At 40.8% G+C, this 18,367-nt stretch overlaps 2 protein-coding genes across 4 annotated transcripts in view; one reads left to right on the plus strand and one right to left on the minus strand.

Moving 5' to 3' along the window:
• ano8b (anoctamin 8b) overlaps nucleotides 1-10,926 on the plus strand; it is a 52,484-nt gene extending 41,558 nt beyond the window's left edge. For all 3 annotated transcript variants that reach the window (XM_042483988.2, XM_088077579.1, XM_042483990.2), the window contains 7 exons: nucleotides 140-387; nucleotides 812-971; nucleotides 1,710-2,117; nucleotides 3,818-4,009; nucleotides 4,307-4,438; nucleotides 5,176-5,286; nucleotides 6,423-10,926. In XM_042483988.2, coding sequence (XP_042339922.1) covers nucleotides 140-387; nucleotides 812-971; nucleotides 1,710-2,117; nucleotides 3,818-4,009; nucleotides 4,307-4,438; nucleotides 5,176-5,286; nucleotides 6,423-7,166 — 1,995 coding nt within the window. In that variant the 3' untranslated portion in view covers nucleotides 7,167-10,926. The remainder of the gene's footprint in view (nucleotides 1-139; nucleotides 388-811; nucleotides 972-1,709; nucleotides 2,118-3,817; nucleotides 4,010-4,306; nucleotides 4,439-5,175; nucleotides 5,287-6,422) is intronic.
• An 891-nt stretch (nucleotides 10,927-11,817) lies between these two features.
• dda1 (DET1 and DDB1 associated 1) lies at nucleotides 11,818-16,446 on the minus strand. Its single transcript, XM_042484030.2, has 5 exons — nucleotides 16,096-16,446; nucleotides 15,412-15,492; nucleotides 15,181-15,232; nucleotides 14,782-14,843; nucleotides 11,818-14,592 (listed from the first exon to the last, which is right to left on the minus strand). Exons 1-5 carry the CDS (start codon nucleotides 16,102-16,104, stop codon nucleotides 14,488-14,490), a joined length of 309 nt encoding a protein of 102 aa, XP_042339964.1. The 5' UTR covers nucleotides 16,105-16,446; the 3' UTR covers nucleotides 11,818-14,487.
• Between the last annotated feature and the right edge of the window lie 1,921 nt (nucleotides 16,447-18,367).

Raw genomic sequence — 18,367 nt, forward strand, 5'->3', positions numbered from 1 at the left:
TGGTCCTCTTTGTCTCTGCCCAACCATTTCCATCCCCCTTGCATATAAATGCTGTTATTAGTTGGACAGTTTATTCACAGTTTGTTCACCCGATGGGGCAGCTTCATTTTTTCCGAATGTTTCTGTCTGTCCTTGTCAGATGCTGGCCACTCTGCTCATCATACGCCAGTTCCTTCAAAATGTGAAGGAGGTTCTGCAGCCTTACCTGTATGAGCGCCACAAGCTGGGCGAGCTCACGTTGCGAGCTGTGTGGGACCTGCTGCAGTCTGTGCTGCTGAAATATGCCCGGCTGGCAGCTGGAAAAGCTCAGGCCTCTCCCACGGACCAGGCCATGCCAGGACCTGGACTGAGGGGCACCAGGCCTGGGCTGGGGCAACCAGACAGAAGGTCAAACTCATTATTGGAACTCTTATTCAATCAGTTATTGCAGTAACATGCATTTTCAAGTATTAACACTGGGATGCCAAAAAAAGGATTGAAATGAATCTTTCACCAGTGCAATTTGAAGTATGCAGTAAGAGAAACTGACACTTTATCACAAGATCAGGGTGATGAAGAGTGACGTTTAAGTGTTTGTAGTTGTCATCCACACCAACACTCAAAGTATTAGTCACAACAAACAGACGCGCTCGGGTTCAAATTAAAAGCCACTTTATCTGCACTTGACACTGTCTGAACACTGCGTGCGGTAATGATTCATGCCAGTCGGACACTGAGGAAATGGACAGAACACCACTGTGAGCAGTAAAACACACACACACACACACACACATTTTGTCTGATGTCTATCTGTTCCTTCAACTTCTCTCAGGGAAAAGAAGTGTTTGAACGGAGGATGCGGGGTGCCTGATGAGGAGGAGGGAGGTGAGAGGGACGAGGCTGACAGCGGGAGGTTCAGTGAAGGAGAGACGGAGGAGGAAAGTCTGATCGACTGCGGTTTGAAGCTGAGGAAAGTCAGCTTCATAGAAAAGGTATACGCTGTGTGATAATGTTAATTTATGAAGAGTAAAAGGAATACCTCACCGACAAAATGATGATTAGTTTAACTCACCCCACGGTAGGCTGAATTGGTCTTGAAAACTTTTGCTTTTCTGACATGCTTCCAAGGTTAACAAAGAATCCAAAAATGGACAAAAATTCTTGATGAAGTGCAGTCAGTGGTGGCTGCATTTAACAACAGCAGAACTATGCCAAAATATCTATTTACAAACTGTCACACAACTTTTCCAGTATAATCCAAGTCTCATTTATCCAGTCATATGCTCAGAACTTCCTAAACACATGCATTGTTGCTAAAACATTCCTACTTACTAACACTTGCGCATATGAGTAGGGTACCTTGGCATGCATGTGTGTTTGAACTTTGCATTCCACTGAGTAAATGTACACACCTGCCAGGTTTACCACTCATATTTTGAATAGTAGGATATTAGTAGAAGTGCATGTGTTTGGGAAGCACTGAGACTTGTTGTGAGTTGTGTGAGAGTTTGTAAATGGACATTCTGTTAAAGTTTTCCTGTAGTTAAATATGGCCCCCTATCACTCCAATTCATGAAGATTTTTCTCTGTTTTGGATTCATTTTGGAGGCATGTTCTTCATGAATTCAATGTAACACAGGGTGAAAAACTGATATACACATGATCACATTTTGGGTGAAGTATTGCTGTAAGTTGATGCTGAAGTACTCATCTGTATTGTTGTTGTTAAGGTGGACAGAAGGCCAGTCTGCAGTGGGCCCCCCATGGACACCAGTTTCCTGGAAGAGGGAAGTCCCACTATGGTGGAAAAAGGAATGGACCCTGCCTCTGTGTTTGAGATGTGTGATGATGACGACGATAATGGCATCCATGATGTGAAGGAGTCAGTTGGGGGAGCGACAGGTGTGGCCGAGGGAATTAATGCTACGACTGGTGCTGCGGCTGGTGCTGCTGCCAGCGCCGCCCCGCTGCCCTCTGGGTCTGAGAGCAGCACGTCATTGCGACACAGAAGAAGAGGCAGGAGCACCGAGAGACCCGAGCCGAGGACAAAAAGGGAATCATGGATTGACCCCCCTGAGGATAGAGAGAGCAACACACTCACTCAGGCTGAGATGGAGAGCTGCATGCAAACTTATGCTGTAAGTAGGACTGTATACTGAACTCACTCTCTAATTCTGCACACAGTTCTAAAGGATGGCACTTTGCATCCTTTCAAACATTTAAAGGCAAATTAAGAGCTTGTCACATTGGGTTGTATTATTCTCATAGTATGTCTAATGGTTATCACGAGCATTTGTTTACTGGTCTGTTGTAGAGATTTGAGATGTGTGAACTCAGGAAAGAATGATGTCATCCTACAGCTTTCCAAAAAAAACTTCAGTTCAACCAAAACACATCTTTGAGTCTGTAAAGCAGTTAGCCAGCTGGAGCATCTCTATATTGTTAAGTGGCAGACAAATAAAACTGAGCGATGTGCAACATGTCATTTTATTTTTATGGATTCAAAAACTTGCAAACCATCTCCATTTGCTACTTCCTCTCTAGTCTGCACACCAGCTAAATAGAAACTGAGCCACGACCTTTGCACTCTTGTCAGATAAACTGGCATGTGTGCATAAATATATCCGCAGACAAGCTGACCAGGAAGTAAATCCACCTCTATGTGAAGCTTACTGCAACAGCTAGAGACTCTCTGTGTTCAAAAATGTATTTGAGATTATTTGTGTGATTTGGAAAGCTGTAGGTGACTCATTCATCATTATCCTGATTGACATCATTGTTGCAGGAATTCTTCTTTTTCAAATCTCTACAGTGGATGAGTAGATTTTTATCATTATTGAAAAACAGACAAAAACATGAAACTAAGACCCATGTTGCCAAAATTCTCTTTGAGGTTTTCCATGAAACTAAGATCATGAAAAGTTCCTCCCTCCGTAGAATAATTTACAACGGTTGCAGTTTCATTCAAAACAAATAGATAGAAAATAACTGTAAAATGTTGTGTCACAGCAGGTAACCGACTTAGCCATATAGTACAGTGTACATAGTATACATGTTTCAGCCTCAACTCCCCTCTCCACTCATGTTCCTCATACTTAGCTCAGGTTTCATGCATTTGATAAACAAGCACTGCAACATGGATCCGATCCCTCAGCCTTCACAGTTACACGACACCCCGGACTCATCCTGAGTGTGCTGTGAATAACGCTGGGTGATGTTCCAAAAGGTCATAACTGATCATATGATGGCTTATCAAAGCTAACAACATCTTCTTTTTTTCTGCAAGACACGAGCGGTGAGACTAGACAAAGACAGGATTCAATACATTTGGTGATATGACAGAACCTCAAACAAACAAACCAGTCAAAATAAATAAAGCGCAATATTAGGTCTTATGGTTAAGGGTGTATGTGTGTTTGCCAAGGAGGAGGGCAGTCCGTTGTGTAGGCTCCTGTGTGTGCTTATGTTTTTTATTTTCACTTTGCTAGTAAAGTTGCATACCTTTCTTTAGCCACCACTCAGCCCTACAGATGAAGCTGGCTGTATTTTGTTGCCCCTTCGTCCATCCTGATCAGCCTCTAGAGCCACTGGGAGAAAGCCCGTTCATGTGGAGAGAGATTATTATTTTTTAAATATGTTTTTTAATTTTTCTTTTCTTTTTTTTAATGTATGTATTTATTATTTATTAAAACAGGGACATATTAACTTCCTTTGTTATTTAGTACCATTGTTTTGTTCTACAGAAATGCACTTTTGTTTTGTCACTGCTAAATAGTAGCATTTAGACTGCACTTAAATGATAGAGCTGTGGTTTAATGATTCACTCTGCCTCTCTCAGGACACCTTTCAGGACTACCAAGAGATGTTTGTCCAGTTTGGCTACGTGGTGCTCTTCTCCTCGGCCTTCCCTCTGGCTGCCATGTGCGCTCTCATCAACAACATCATTGAGATCCGCAGCGATGCCTTTAAGCTCTGCACCGGTCTGCAGAGGCCCTTTGGAATCAGAGTGGAGAGCATCGGCCAATGGCAGGTCAGGAATACAATCTAGTTAAAGTTAAAAGGAGCTCATGAGGTTTTTCTACTGTGGTTGTAATCAAATTCATTGTCACCTGAAGACAGGGTCAATGAAAGAATTAAAGAAATGGTGTCACATGTAACAAACATTCAGAAAGTTGATGATATGTAACTGTGTAGTAATCACATTAAATTGAATTATTACTAATAACTGGATGGAATAACTGAATAGAACTGAATTGAAGTGATTCAAAGAAACAACGCTAGTGTTAAGAAACCACCAAGTTTCCCTTTTTTTTCTTTTCCTTCACAGACTGCGATGGAAGCCATGGGCCTGATTGCCATCATAGTGAATTGCTACCTGATTGGTCAGTGCGGTCAGCTACAGCGTCTGTTCCCATGGCTCAGCCCCGAGATGGCCATCATCTCCATCGTCATCCTCGAGGTACCGCAGCTCATTCCTGAGGGTCTATCTGAAGTGCTTAGAGCAGTGCTTTTCCAAACTTTTTCTCGAGTCGCCAGTATTTTGTGACCTAGCACAAAATGTATGGTAATCAGAAAATGTGCCAGAAATTTAAGCTGCAAACAAGTTTACTACTGTCTGTATCTCTCTACCTGCAGAGACCTTGAAGGGTTTGGCAGAATATGCATTCAAAGATGTTTGCAAAGAAACATGTTACTCTATAATAATTACAGAACACACTGTAATTATATAGTGAGCCAGGAGATGCAAGATATAGTTTAGAGGAAGATGTAGTGGTTGGAAATACTATGTACATATACCACACATATTGTGTTGTGTCCCTCTGCAGTTGTGAGGTCCAGACAGAAAGGTGTCTATGGCTATTTATGATGAAAGAAGCACAACAACATTGCATAAATACATGAGCTGAAGCTCTTCTCATGGTCCTCCTGTTACTTGCAACATATTTTAATAGCTGTTCTGTTAGCTCTGCACTCTATGCCTGCCTAGATTCGGGAAAAGGTAAACAGCCTGCAGCTCTGTCTTGGCCTGATAAAGAAGTCAGGCCTATCAGGAGGAAGATTTCACGGCCTAGATGATGTGCAAGAATTAGTTCGAGTAACATACCCCTAAAGGGTGCTCTGAAGCTTTGTGCCTTATATCTGATTAGAATTGTACTTTCAGTGAATTATTTTTGTTTCATCCCTAACCACCTGCAGCATTTTGCCATCCTCCTGAAGTACGTCATCCATGTGGCCATCCCTGACATTCCTACATGGGTCCGAGAGGAGATGGCTAAACTGGATTATCAGCGCAGGGAGGCCTTTAAGGTAAATCATGACAGCGTGAGATAATGTTGTTTGTCATGGAGAAGCTGCATGAGATGGATGAAGTTCAATAAGTATTCAGGTGGTTTAAAGGGAAAGTTCAACATTTTTGAAGTGGGGTTGTATGAGGTATTTATCCATAGTCAGTATATGACATACAGCAGATGTCAGTCGACATGCCCCCAGTTTGAAGAAGCACGCTGGAAGTCCAACAGCTAAGCTAAGCAATATACTGCTGTGGATGGGGATGCAATTTTTTAAAAATTTTTATCACCTGAAAAAAAGTCCCACCTAAACATATCAGTATCACTTTAAGTGTAAGCAATACTAAAAGTATTTTACAGCTTTACCTTTCCGTCAGACAGCCAGTTTTGAGAGAGAAGTTTCAGTTTTTGATCTATGCTCCTGTCAAAGCCACCAAACTCCACTGACAAAACAAGTCATTTTAGCTCACCAAACACAGGAGCTGCTGGTCTATGACTGCTGCGATTAGTTAGTTTTTAAGTGTTAATGCATTTCTTTGGTGAATCTAAACTAACCCTTTTAAATGCCAAAGTCACACAATAACTTAACAAAATAACTGTTCGAGGCAGTGGTAGGCCAGAAGCTCTTGTGTTCAGCCTTGTTAAAGCAGCAAAAATATTCAAAATATTTCGGTGGCTGAAATATGTTTTGTTGAAAACCCCTCCACATTAGTACATTGCTAAGCTTCTGTGTTTGACTATAGCCTGCTTCTCCAAACTGGGAGTACCGACTCCCATCTACTGTAGTTCATATACTAACTATGGGTAAGTACCCCATACAAACCCACTTTACTATCTACTACCTTGTGATATGTAGAGTACTGTAATATAGTAACTAGCCATCAGAGAAGCTGAACTTTCTGCTGCAAAAAAAAAGCTGTACTGCTACACTGCAGCTTTCTTCTTGGGGCTAAATAGCTTCTTTTAAACTCCTGATGATATTTGAGAGGTGATACTTTTGAGAAACACAATTTGTAGAGCATAGAAATGAGATTAGGCTGCAGAACCAATGCAGTGTTCTTAGTCAGGAATTTGTTCGATGGGTAACACTGCAGTATTGGAATGGTTAGCTGATTCTAGTAAATACATTGTGCAAATGTTTCCCTTCCTCTGCAGAAGCATGAGCGGCAGGCGCAGCAGCATTACCAGCAGCTGCAGAGGAGGAAGAGGGAGGAGGAGGAGAGGCAGAGGCAGGTGGAGCACATGGCCCGCAGGGAAAGGGAGCGGGATGACAGCAAGGGCGACTCTTCTGGGGATCACCACCACGACAAAAGTCACAGCAGCAAATCACGTCCCGGGAGTGGAGGAGGAGGAGGGGGCAGCGGGTCGGACAAACCCAAGAGGCCCAGCTCTCTGCTGGCCAACAACAACGTGATGAAGCTCAAACAGATCATCCCGCTGCAGAGCAAGTTCTCCTCGAGCGGTGCCCGCTCCCCTCAGTCGCCCACTGGAAGTGAGCCCAAGTTGCCCGGGTTTCTGAGCTTCAAATTCCTCAAGTCACCTGAGAATAAGAAGGAAGGTGCTGCGGCCTCTGCGGCTGCCTCCACAGCCACTAATGCCACAGCGACAGCATCATCATCATCTTCATCATCAGGTAGCAGCTCTCAGGAGCGTTCTCAGTCACCCAGCAAAGCCTTCAACCCTGGGAAACTCTTTAACTTTGGGAAATCTGAGGGGGGGACATGTGTGAACGGGGCTCCGCTGCCCAGACCCGGGGAAGGATCCTCATCACAGACGTCAGATAGACAACCATCCAGGTCTGACCTGAACGGCGTTCCAGACGAGATCCCCTCGCCTGGAGGGGAAGGCTCAGAGAACGGACATGCAACAGACTTGGACCCGGCCGGCTCTAAAGTCTAGTAGCTCCATAGAGAAACTTGCTGTTGGTTACATCTCAACCGAAGAAGCGATGTGCTTACTGTGGGGAGAGGCCTGACCTACCTTCTGTGCTATCACAGGCTGTGTGTAGAAGTACTTGAAGCAGAGAGAGGAGAAACTGATGAGAGGTGACTGTTGTTTTGGTTTGCTTTTTTGCTGAGAGACAAAAAACAGGCTTTATAAGAAAGACGTAAGCCCTCTTATCATGAATAAAAACACACACCCTTACACACACACACACACACACACACACACACACACACACATACAAATCCTTCCTTGTCTGCAATACATAAAGAAATGCATGAGCTGCGTTTCTAATATTTTTAAGCCTTTAAAGCAGAGAGCTGTGTTTCTTGATTTCTTCTAGTCATAAATTGTAAGCATCTTGTTGGCCTCCGACTAGGACAGAACAGCCTGTCATGGAGGAAAAAGACTTTAAAAAAAAAAATGTATACAGTGGTATGAAAGGATCACAGGTTGTACATCAAATAACTTCCGAGAGTGTTTTTAGCTGTCACAACACAAGTGATCATTAGATATTGTCTCATTTTTAACTGTGAGGAATTCTTGGGCCCTTCACTTTTATACTGAAGTGGGAAAAATGGAAAAGCAATATCAATCAGTGTTTTAATTATCAATCATCACACAAAACCCCCCTCGATTAATCAGCATCCCTGATGTATCACCAGCTTTATTTTCAAAGCAGAGGTGACGTCTGAGCTTTGAACACTTCTTCCCATCCTGTGACAGTAGCAGATTTGGTTGGAAAAAAAGGAAGTAAAAGAGCTTAGTGAGTCGAGCTGTCACGTACCAGTATTTTCCCCGAGGGAGCAAGTGGAAGAGAGACAAGAAAAAGCAAAAAAAACAAGTAGATAAAGGTGATTTGGAGAAAATGGAGCATGGGAGGCTATCATGTGCTGTTCTCCATCCAAGCCCGTAGAGCGCCATGTAAACACAGATGGTGCTTCATTCCACACACTCTAACCAGACTTGGCAAACAAGTATAGAGTTAAAGAAGTAACATTTGCACTAAAACCCTGACGCCCTCCATAGAAACATATCTCCCTCTGCAGGAGAGAGGAGCGACACCAGCCTGCCTCATGACATTATGCAAAAGCTGGGTTGTCTTACACAGTACATGCCATCTACTCACCTGCCCCTGCACTCAGTAAACATGAGATTTCCTAAATATTCAGATTTTCTTTTAACAATAGTTGCTCTTATTTGTGTTGAGCTCCATATCTTTTTATATGCACCATTTACTGCATTGCGTTACTGCAGTGCTCATGATGGGGATTTCCTTTTTTTAACCAAATTGGTATTTTTTGGATTAAACTGTTAACTCAAAATTTAAGTACTGTTTGTTCTGTTAGTTATCTATATCAGCGCTGTTTAGGGTATACATTATGCTACTCTTGTAAACAAGCCCATCATATACCATTATACTTCTTTGGGGTCTACAGAAGGTGGCGCCAGAGATACTTTGCACAGAAAAATGTGTTTTTGAACAGCTTGGTCTGACGGATCCTTACAGAGGAACTATGCCCATTTTCAAAATTCACCCATAATGTTCTCATGATCTAAGACAGTCCAAAAACATTAGTAAACGTGAAACAAGAGTACTAAACTCAACCTTGTGATGTCACTGGGTAGAAAGTCTGGAGCTACTCTGTAGACGGTGAATTGTAAAACATGTTCTCGGTTAGTGGTTTCTCAGTGGTCCAGTCATGGGGTACAGATTTCTCCTTTGTCATAAGTATAAGGGCCATGAATTACCACATATTCAATTTTATTTCACAAAATGCAAACAACACGTTGGCTTAGAACACAAAGAAATAAAACATATTGCAAGAATAAATAGAATCGGCACTTCAAAATAATAGCACTGTGCCAGAAATTCACTGCACTTCAAAACACACAAAGTTCACGTGTCACTTGTGGTCCATTCAGAATTGACCCACTATCCACTTTTGGACCATGATCCACCAGATGACACTGAGAGTCCTGAGGGGAATGCTCTGAGTTATATGGGTACATTTGCTGTTTCAGAACTGAGAATATTTTAATAGAATAAAGCTCAGTTGGGTATTAAAAGAAGCAGACAAACATTCATTCAAAACATCCCCCCTAAAAAATCAGGCTTCGGTCATTGTCTTGCAGCAGCCCTGGACTTTACACCCAGTGACATCATGGCTCATGTTCACAAGTAATGATTGAAAGTTCAGAGCCATCACGCTGAAGGTTGAGAGACAGAAGCATTAACTATGCATTTTCACATCATCACCCCTGGCAAGGATTTTGGCAATAACAGAGTTGTAGGAAGCTTACATGTATCACTATACTTACTCCTCCACCTGCAGCACCCATCCTACTGCATTATCCCCTGCAAGACTCTATGTATCTTTCCTTTGTGTTAGCTCAGTTTTCAATGTCAGCTCTTTCCCGTCTCACATTTAATGTTAGGAATCTCCCCTGACGCACAATTAAAATAACAATAATGTCATCCATCTTTCGCTTTGTGTTGACAGAATCTGTCTATTCTAGGGGTGACGATGACATTGAGCTTCAAACAGGATTTTTTTTTTTAATATATTTGGTTGCTGCTTTCATGTGTCAAATTGTGAGAATCTCACAATATTTCCTCCTTTCAGTCACATTACTAAAGAAAACACAAAAATGTACTTCCGGCAAAATAACTTTCTGACATTAAACGCAATAAGGGTATGGACAGGACATCAAATTGTGTGGTCACGGTTTTGTTTGACTGTCAACCTACAGTCTGTCCTTTTTTATGTATTTGGAAGTCATTGTTCATTATAAATGTAAAATGAGAAGTGCAGGGCTGAGGGGAATTTAATATCTTTGGTGTCTTTGTGTATCACAGGGCGGTCATTGTTAGCAGGACACATGATAGAGATCAGGATGGTAAGTGTAGCTGAGCTCAGTCTCATCAAATCCTTGCAGCATTTGGATTTCAGGGATGAGTGACACCATGATGCAATAGAGTCCTCATATTGTCATTTGAAAGCTTCTGTAGAAAATGAGAAACCAGTTTCAAAGATTAGAAGGCAGAGATAAGAGCAACAGTTTAGGGCATGCCTCCATGTATGTAGTTCCTCCTTATTCAGGGAAAACTCACAGTTCATTTGATAGAAATGGATAGCATTAACCAACATGTTTTATCCTTGCACTCTTAGCAGCAGCGTCAAATTCAGCACATTGTTAATATGGAGGTTTTTAAATAAGCACTGGTTGAAGTAAACTAACAGATATCATGGAAAGCTTCATCACCCAGACAGCACCACGCCAAGCACAGGCGTCCCTTGTGTAAGGACAGCAGCTCAGACAGCTCATCAGCCGTCTGTAATTCACTAATAAAGCAACAGCGGTTCTTTAAAGGATTTGGGCTTATCTAGACACTCTAATGTGAAACCAGTATGAGAGGACTAAGTTTAGTAAATGTACTGTCTTCTTTTGGATTTTTAAAGGTGGATGTGAACAGGTGAGGTTCTCACCACAGCTACATTGAAACCCGACTCTAACTTTAAGAGTTTAAGATAAGACATCCTCATGGAAGCCTCACTTACTGAACATCATATGCTCTTCCAATGTACCACTGTACAAAAAAAAGATCTTTTAAAGAGAAATACTGGGAAATGGGATTATTTATTTCTTTTAATTTATTTTGTCATATTTTTGTAAGACCTGAAAAATAGTTAATAAAACTATTTCAAATGCATTTGATGTGTTCTGATAATCTTTTTCCTGCTAATTCACAACTGCACTTTCTCACTAATACTGATTTCAATACTAGGGGTCAAAATCAATGTGTAAGATTTAGAGGAAAGTACTGATTGTAAATGGGATATAAAATGGGATATAAAATTTTCTTTGGTTTGTAATCACCTGAAAATGACAATCGTGTTTTGTTTTCCTTTAGAGTGAGCCGTTAATATTTACACAGGGAGTGGGTCCTTGTCCATGGACATAACCATAGAGCACCGCCATGTTTCTACAGTAGCCCAGAATGGATAAAACAGACCGTGTCTCCAGATGGGGCCATTCATCTTTTGCATCAGTCATCACAGTTAACTCCCCCCTGAAATGTGTGCATATGAAAAACAGATTTTTTAGCATGAAACTGTTTCATTCAGTGTTTTTACCGATTTAAATCACTGTTTACATTTGTTTAATGGAGGAGGAGGAGACCTCTGCTGATAAGTCAGTTACTGGTAAATACATCCTCACCGTCAAAAGTAAGGTGAGCATATATTAAGTAATCAAAGAAAAAAGGGGAACACACATTAGCAAGTGCTGAAACTGCCAGTATATGATGTGCCAAACAGCATAGGAGAAACAGTGATTTTTAATAGAAAACTGCTTATTCAGTGTTTCTATGGGTTTTAATCACCAGGCTTGTTTGTTTTGGAAACGAAGGGACCCCAGTAAATCATTCCTGAACAAAGAACCTCCTGGACAAAGAACCCTGAAGAAATTGTAACTGGGAGACATTTAAGCTGGCTGCAATCTGCGGTCCACTAGATGCCACTAAATCCCCCTTAAATCTCACACTGTTCCTTTAACACAAGGACACAAAATCATCTATCAAAAGTACCACATGACAAAAAAACATTTTTAATCCAGTTTTATTTCTGCAAAGCTAAAAAGAACATTTGATCTAACACACATGAGATGGGGCAAGGCTTAGGGTGTTGTACAACAGTCTATCCGAGCAGAAGTATAATGTGGTATTACACTTCAGAAACAGACAGTATTTACACTGTGGGTCAAAAGATGACTGACCACACTGTCAACCAACATTGCAGCATTGACTGAAAAAAAAAAGACAAGAGGGGCTGGAGGGTTTGACGTGACTGCTGGGCAGTGATATTAAAAAAGAAGAAAAAAGCTTTAATCAGTGTTGTACAGTATATGACACCAATACAAACTGAATCTCAGGAACAAGGCAGGATGGCAACTGCACTTTGCTGTGCATGCTTATTGTGCATTCTATGGCTGAAATTATAACACCGCTTTAAACCCCCGTGTTCATCTAAGCCAGCTCTCAGACACAAACCATTCAGCACTGTCACAAAGACAGGGAGAACAGTACAGCTGCCCGGGCCCTGACCTGGGGGAGCGAAAGGGTCCGAACCATGATGACGGGTTGTAAGGCCTCTAGGCTAAAACCTTCCAGTCACACAAGATAACACCATAACCCCAACACCCCTTACGTTGTATTAATGGGCCAGGAACATAACACCCAGCTGTGAAAACATCAACATGCAAGGCAACATCCACTGGGCACCAGGGCTCTTTCTTTACTGTCCCAAGGGTCATTTTCTATCGTATCCATGGGTAAGTATTATTTTACAAAAAGGCAGACACAAAGATACTCCATTGGATGAACTAATTGTGGTACTGGCAATTATTTACACATATCATAATTTATTTTTTTTTTCCCTTTTCCAGACATTACATTTTTTTCTTCACTATCTGTGCTGTTACCCTGTTGTGCACCTGAAAATCCAACATCAAAATCTCCATATTTAAGGTCATGTTTTTTGTTCTTTTTGTCTTGTACATCCTTTGATAAAGATCAGCTAAACCTTACTCATTCTTACAAGCCTGGATCAGCCAGCAGGTGGTGCTAGATGCAAAAAATATTTCTCAGAAACACCAACACCACATTTATCCTAAAAGCACAAGTCCCAGAATAGAATGGAGATATGCATATTCACCATAAATACACATCTACGGGGGATTCTGGAAGAGTTGCCTCTACGTTGTGCTGTTCTTCACAGTGCAGACTTGATTCTCTTGATTCAAACAGTGTGGAGAAATGTCGCAATGCCCCCATGTGGTTGCAGAGTGGGCAGTGAAACTGAGAGGGTGGGCACTGTGGCTGGCAGGAAGCTCATTGCCATACATAAAAAATAATAGTTATAATAAAGTTAAAACAGTAACAAAAATGTATCTTTGCACATATCAGGACAGACTCTCTGGGTGGCAGAAGAAGGCTACACAAGTCATGTACCAGTTTATGAGACTGTTTTTAAGGGTAGTGTCTGACTTTATGTGTCAAGTCCCTCTGATCTTAAATCTACACTTTTTCAACTATTCATTCACTGCACACACACAGTACAACACACACTCACACCTCAGCATGCATACATATCCACGGTTGCTAACCTACACAGGGAATAGGCAACATATATAAGAGTAACAAAATTGAGTGTTGCAGGGATGAAGTTTTTCTGTATGCCAGCCCAAACGTTTACGTCGCTGTGGTTCCCTCGATAAAAATCAAGTACTTTTCAGAAAATACTGCGACAAAAACAAAAGTTTATGACACTTGCATAACTTGTTTAGCAAGATAATCTTCGGACATTTGGAGCGTAATTGCAATCAGCAAATGTAAAACACTAATATTAGACTACAAACAAAGTACACCACAGTCGCATGACTTCAACATCACAATCATAATGAGGCTGTAAAAGGTGTGTGCTGCGCAAGGATGTTCAAAGTCGCCAACTTCTATCACATTTAGCCACTTGTTAATAATGATTTTTTTTAGACAAAAGCATGAAAATTCAAAGTGGGAAATTACTGATGTATTTTATGTCAGAGAGCAAAACATGAATTTTTTTAATTTTTAAGATATATTATGAGGGATTTAACAGTGTAAAGACTCACACAAAAGTGATCCATCTCAATCATCGCTTTTGGCCTATTAGAAATGTGTGACGGTGTATTTTTCTGCAGAGCCTCTGCCCTCTGCCTCTATTTTTCCTCTTATTTTTTTTGTTTGGGATATTTATGGGTATGAACCCCCAATGGCGCTCAGGTGAGGTCGGGGCTTTATAAAAAGGTGACAACCAGGAGTAATAACATTAGCAACGAGCATCCAAGAGACAGAGTGCTGAAAAAGTGCAAATAGTGAGGTGAAATGATAAACTTAAGCGAATCTGGCTTTTACTTTCACTTTTGGTGGTGAGCATGTTTGCAAACAGTAATTGAAAAACCTGCACAGTGTACCTTTAAGTGTGTGTGAATCAAAAAAATTTCAATAGACTCATTGACTTCAAGATGAGGGAGCAGGGAGGGCAAAAATGCCAACTCATTTCCAAGTTTTAGAAGTCATTTCTGGTCATTCTGCCATAATGCAGAATGACCAGAAGTATTTATTCAGGTTGGATTATCCTCAGTTTTGTTAGTTTATACTGGCTATACCCTGTATATGCAAACACACACACATTCATTCACACTCTCTCAAACACACACACAAATATACACAAACTTATGAGTCCTCGTTCATCTCTTGGCTATCTGTCCTAGCGATCTTCCTTGGGGGTGCCGGACTGTCACCCTCACCTTGCTCCTGTTCCCTTTTCTTTGCTGCATTCTGTGTGACATAAAGGATTACACCAAAGTCAGTAAAATCAAACAGTGTCTTTTTAATAATAATAATAATAATAATCAAGCTACCAAATATTATGAGGCTCATGATTAAGCAAGATCTAACAAAGACTCAGACAGTCAATAAGTGATGCCAAATTGCTGAAATTAACTCCAAAGAACTGCACACACTCACCTTTTTGTCCCACTGCTGATGGAGATAACGCAAAAGGATGTTGGTTTTCTCTGTTACAATAACTGTAGAGCAAACACAGTCAGCACATTACTGAAAAGTTACGTTCAAAGCTGCTTGTTTCTGTTTGTTCAAAGATGTTTCTCCCATAAGACATTTTAATTTTTGAACAAACCTTACAGTGTGCCTTGGCTTGTTTTTGAGACATGCATTTTACATTTTTGGATTGAGAGTATACTTCACCCATGCAATGGGACCTTCACAAGATGGAATAAACACAGTACACCTGAATTATCCAAAGACCACCTATTAATGTCCATTTCAAAGACCCAGCATCGCTTCTACTCCCTCATCTTTGTGTTTCGCCCAGAGTTTTGACTATGCTGTGAGTTTGTTGCTTACTCTGTTCAGATGGGTATTCTCGTGTTGGAAGGTACACAGAGGGCCTCCGATTCTGTAATGATGGACAGAAAAGGTTAGAAAATGAGAGTTGTGTATTTATTTTAGTTAAGGAACAACCCAAGAATTTTGACCATGTTAGAGCAAATATTTTAAACTGTTATGCAACTTATCCATATTAAATTGTGATTAGAAATAATAGTGACAACATAGATAATATAATAGGCTACTTACAGACGCTTTACAAACAGAGTCTGCATGGAACCTGCTGAAGTTACTCTTATTGTAGACAGGAAGTCCTTTCAAGAAATCAGCCTGTGGGAAGAAGGTGAGGTGATGATTATACCCTACAGCTCTGGTTTAGTGAATGTCTTTCATCTTGCATTTAATCTGACCCTGAGCACTGCAAGTCATCTGTCTATCTGCCCACAAATATTCTACTTTTAGCAGTCCAGTCGTTCACCTGTGGCATTTCATTACAGTCCAAATTTTTGATTGGCATCAGTGTGTGTCAAGGGTCTTCTAGTACAGATGTTAGATGTGCAGAGAGGGTCGAAAACACAGCTGAGGAGTCCTTGTAAATGACAGTAGATCAGGCCATCAGTCACTGAGTCAGTGCTGGGCGTTCCCTCATTTTTGCAGCCCGTGCACGCTAACGGGCCTCCTCTCCCTGCAATGTCCCCAGCAACCTCCCAACTGAAGGTGATGATATCTGATAGTGTACAGCAAGTGGTTTCAAATTAGCAAGTCAGAGCTCCAGAGCACAAAACAGCCGGCTTGGCCTCGGTGAATGAATGCCAACAGGGGAAGCAGGGGTGGCTAACAGCTATCTGTTACTAGCTCGGTATTACCACATGCCCTCTGAGGACTGTAGAGCAGCTTAAGCTAACGCTAGCATGGCGTATGTGAAATAAGTACCTTCTCCATGATGATAGTAATTTCCAACGTTGAAACGCCGACTCGTGGACTTGGCTTGTGCTGGTCGTGATGGCAGGCAGTGTGAGTATGCTACGGTTAGCCGTGCTAGCTAACAGGCTAGCGTTAGTCAACCGAGACGCCTGTCCTTTTGAGTCCTCCTGGCAAAAAAAAACAACGACCTTCACACACCAGTTGTTGATTCCATTCTAGACCCCAGTGTCCATAAAAAAATAATACAACACACGGGTAAAATAACCCAACATATCATTGCATGATTTAGCAAGGCTAGTTGCACTGGACTTCTTCAGCTAGCATGATGGTTGGATGATAGCGATGCTTTCTTAGCCACGCCCCCAAAGCGCCTATTGGCCTACTGTTGCTCCCACGTGGTCGTAGCTTGACATAACAGCCAATCAATAAACACAAAAGCGTTAAGCCCCTCCCTAAAACATTGACTGGGAAATCCTGCTTTCCCACATGATGAGCTTCATTATCAAAAACATCACCAGACATTCACCCAACAGAGTATGTAGTTCTCTACAGAGATAGATTTGTGTCAGTATTACCACTGTGAGTAGTTTGTCAGTCCCTGTGTAAATGTGTAACCTGCAAATATAAAACACCTTCTACAAATACAAAAAGAGATTTTTGAATTCACAAAAATATTTTTCAAATATAAAACAGAGCAGCATATACGCAAAAAAATGGGAAAAAATGAAAGAAAAGTAAAGAAAAGAATCACTGTGCATAAAATGCAATTCCACAAACACAGAACTTATATTTACAAATAAAACTTGATTCACAAATATCTGTTCAAAAGCTATAAATGAGAAATTTGTAAATTGATCAAATCGATTCATAGATACTTTTTTTAGTTGCGTAATTTGTAGTGTATTTATTAGAGCATTTTATATTTGCAAAATAGTTTTGTCAGTTAAAATTGTGTGTGTGTGTGTGTGTGTGTGTGTGTGTGTGTGTTTAGAAGGTGTTTTACATTTACAGATTATATATTAGCCTAACACACGGATTGCTGATGTGTTCACACAAATAACATCTCCATGGTCCTCCTTAATACATCCATAATTTAAGTACATGTGTTCCTATATGTGCTGATCTTTATCTGTGGACAGTGACACCCATGGGGCAGTTAACTCTCCTATTATCCACTTTTAGTTTATTTATAAAATATACCTATAAAAGATACAGCTGAATGAAATATAATCTCAGTCAGTACCAGGTTATTAAAAAAACAGAGTTGAAGTCTGTTTAAAAAAAAAAGTATTGAGAGACATTCTTGCAGTTTCAAGCTTTTGGTCTACTTTAACGTGGTTAAAGCTGCAATAATGCTTTGGTCCTTTCTAACGGAGTGAATCTATACTTCTTTGATGTTTTTTGGTGCCCAGGTGTGTGCTTTTTAGCATCTCTTGAAACACAATACTATAGTATTATATCACTATGAATGTATCCTGCTTTTTGTCCATCAGCATATGAAGAGATATAGTATATCTTTGCATCAGCCCTTGTTTGCAACAGCTGAGGGAGACCTACATTATAATTAGCTCAGTGGGTTTGCTGGGTCTTGATTTGTGTGGTCCTCCTCACACCTCACTGGCACCTGCCTCTTGGACTCCTTAGTTACCTAGCAACAACAGCCATGGAAACAGCCACAGCATCAGCTCCTTATGGTGCTGGAGAGCTGGATATTGATAAGATGGAGGAAATATTCTTTGCTATTGTGGAATATTTTTCAATGGTAACTTGGGGACATTTTGAAATTCAGAATAGTGCCAAAATGAATGAACAGTCAAATGTCAACAGCCTACTTTTTAAAGTATTAAAATAATGAAAATGAATAAGTATTTGGTATAACAGATTTAACCAGACTTAACATATTTAACAAGCCAAGCAAATCTAAAGGAAATAAGTGGCTTGCAGTTGCTAACTCGATTTCCTCAGGTTGGTTGTGGCGCTGATGGAGATCATCTGTGAAACAACTTTAAGTGTCAGGCCTACATCCCATTTAGGTAGCCTATTACACATCTAGACATTACATGAGTGAAAGCCAATAAAAATAACTGGTGGAACAGTTAATCAGTTTACAAACTTGAAATATGTAAACAACCATCTGATAGGATTCTGCCATTATTTGAATAGCTTTATTTAGACCTATTAGAGTAGGGAAGGGGCTGGGGTGTGACTCCCTTTTTTTATTTTTTGTTTTTTGTCATGACCCTCTCCAGAGCTAATAAATATTTTCCCTGAAGCCTCCCTG

The sequence above is a fragment of the Plectropomus leopardus genome, chromosome 5 (assembly GCF_026936395.1).
Source record: "Plectropomus leopardus strain MGB_pleo_1.0 chromosome 5, ASM2693639v1, whole genome shotgun sequence".
Classification (NCBI taxonomy): domain Eukaryota; kingdom Metazoa; phylum Chordata; class Actinopteri; order Perciformes; family Serranidae; genus Plectropomus; species Plectropomus leopardus.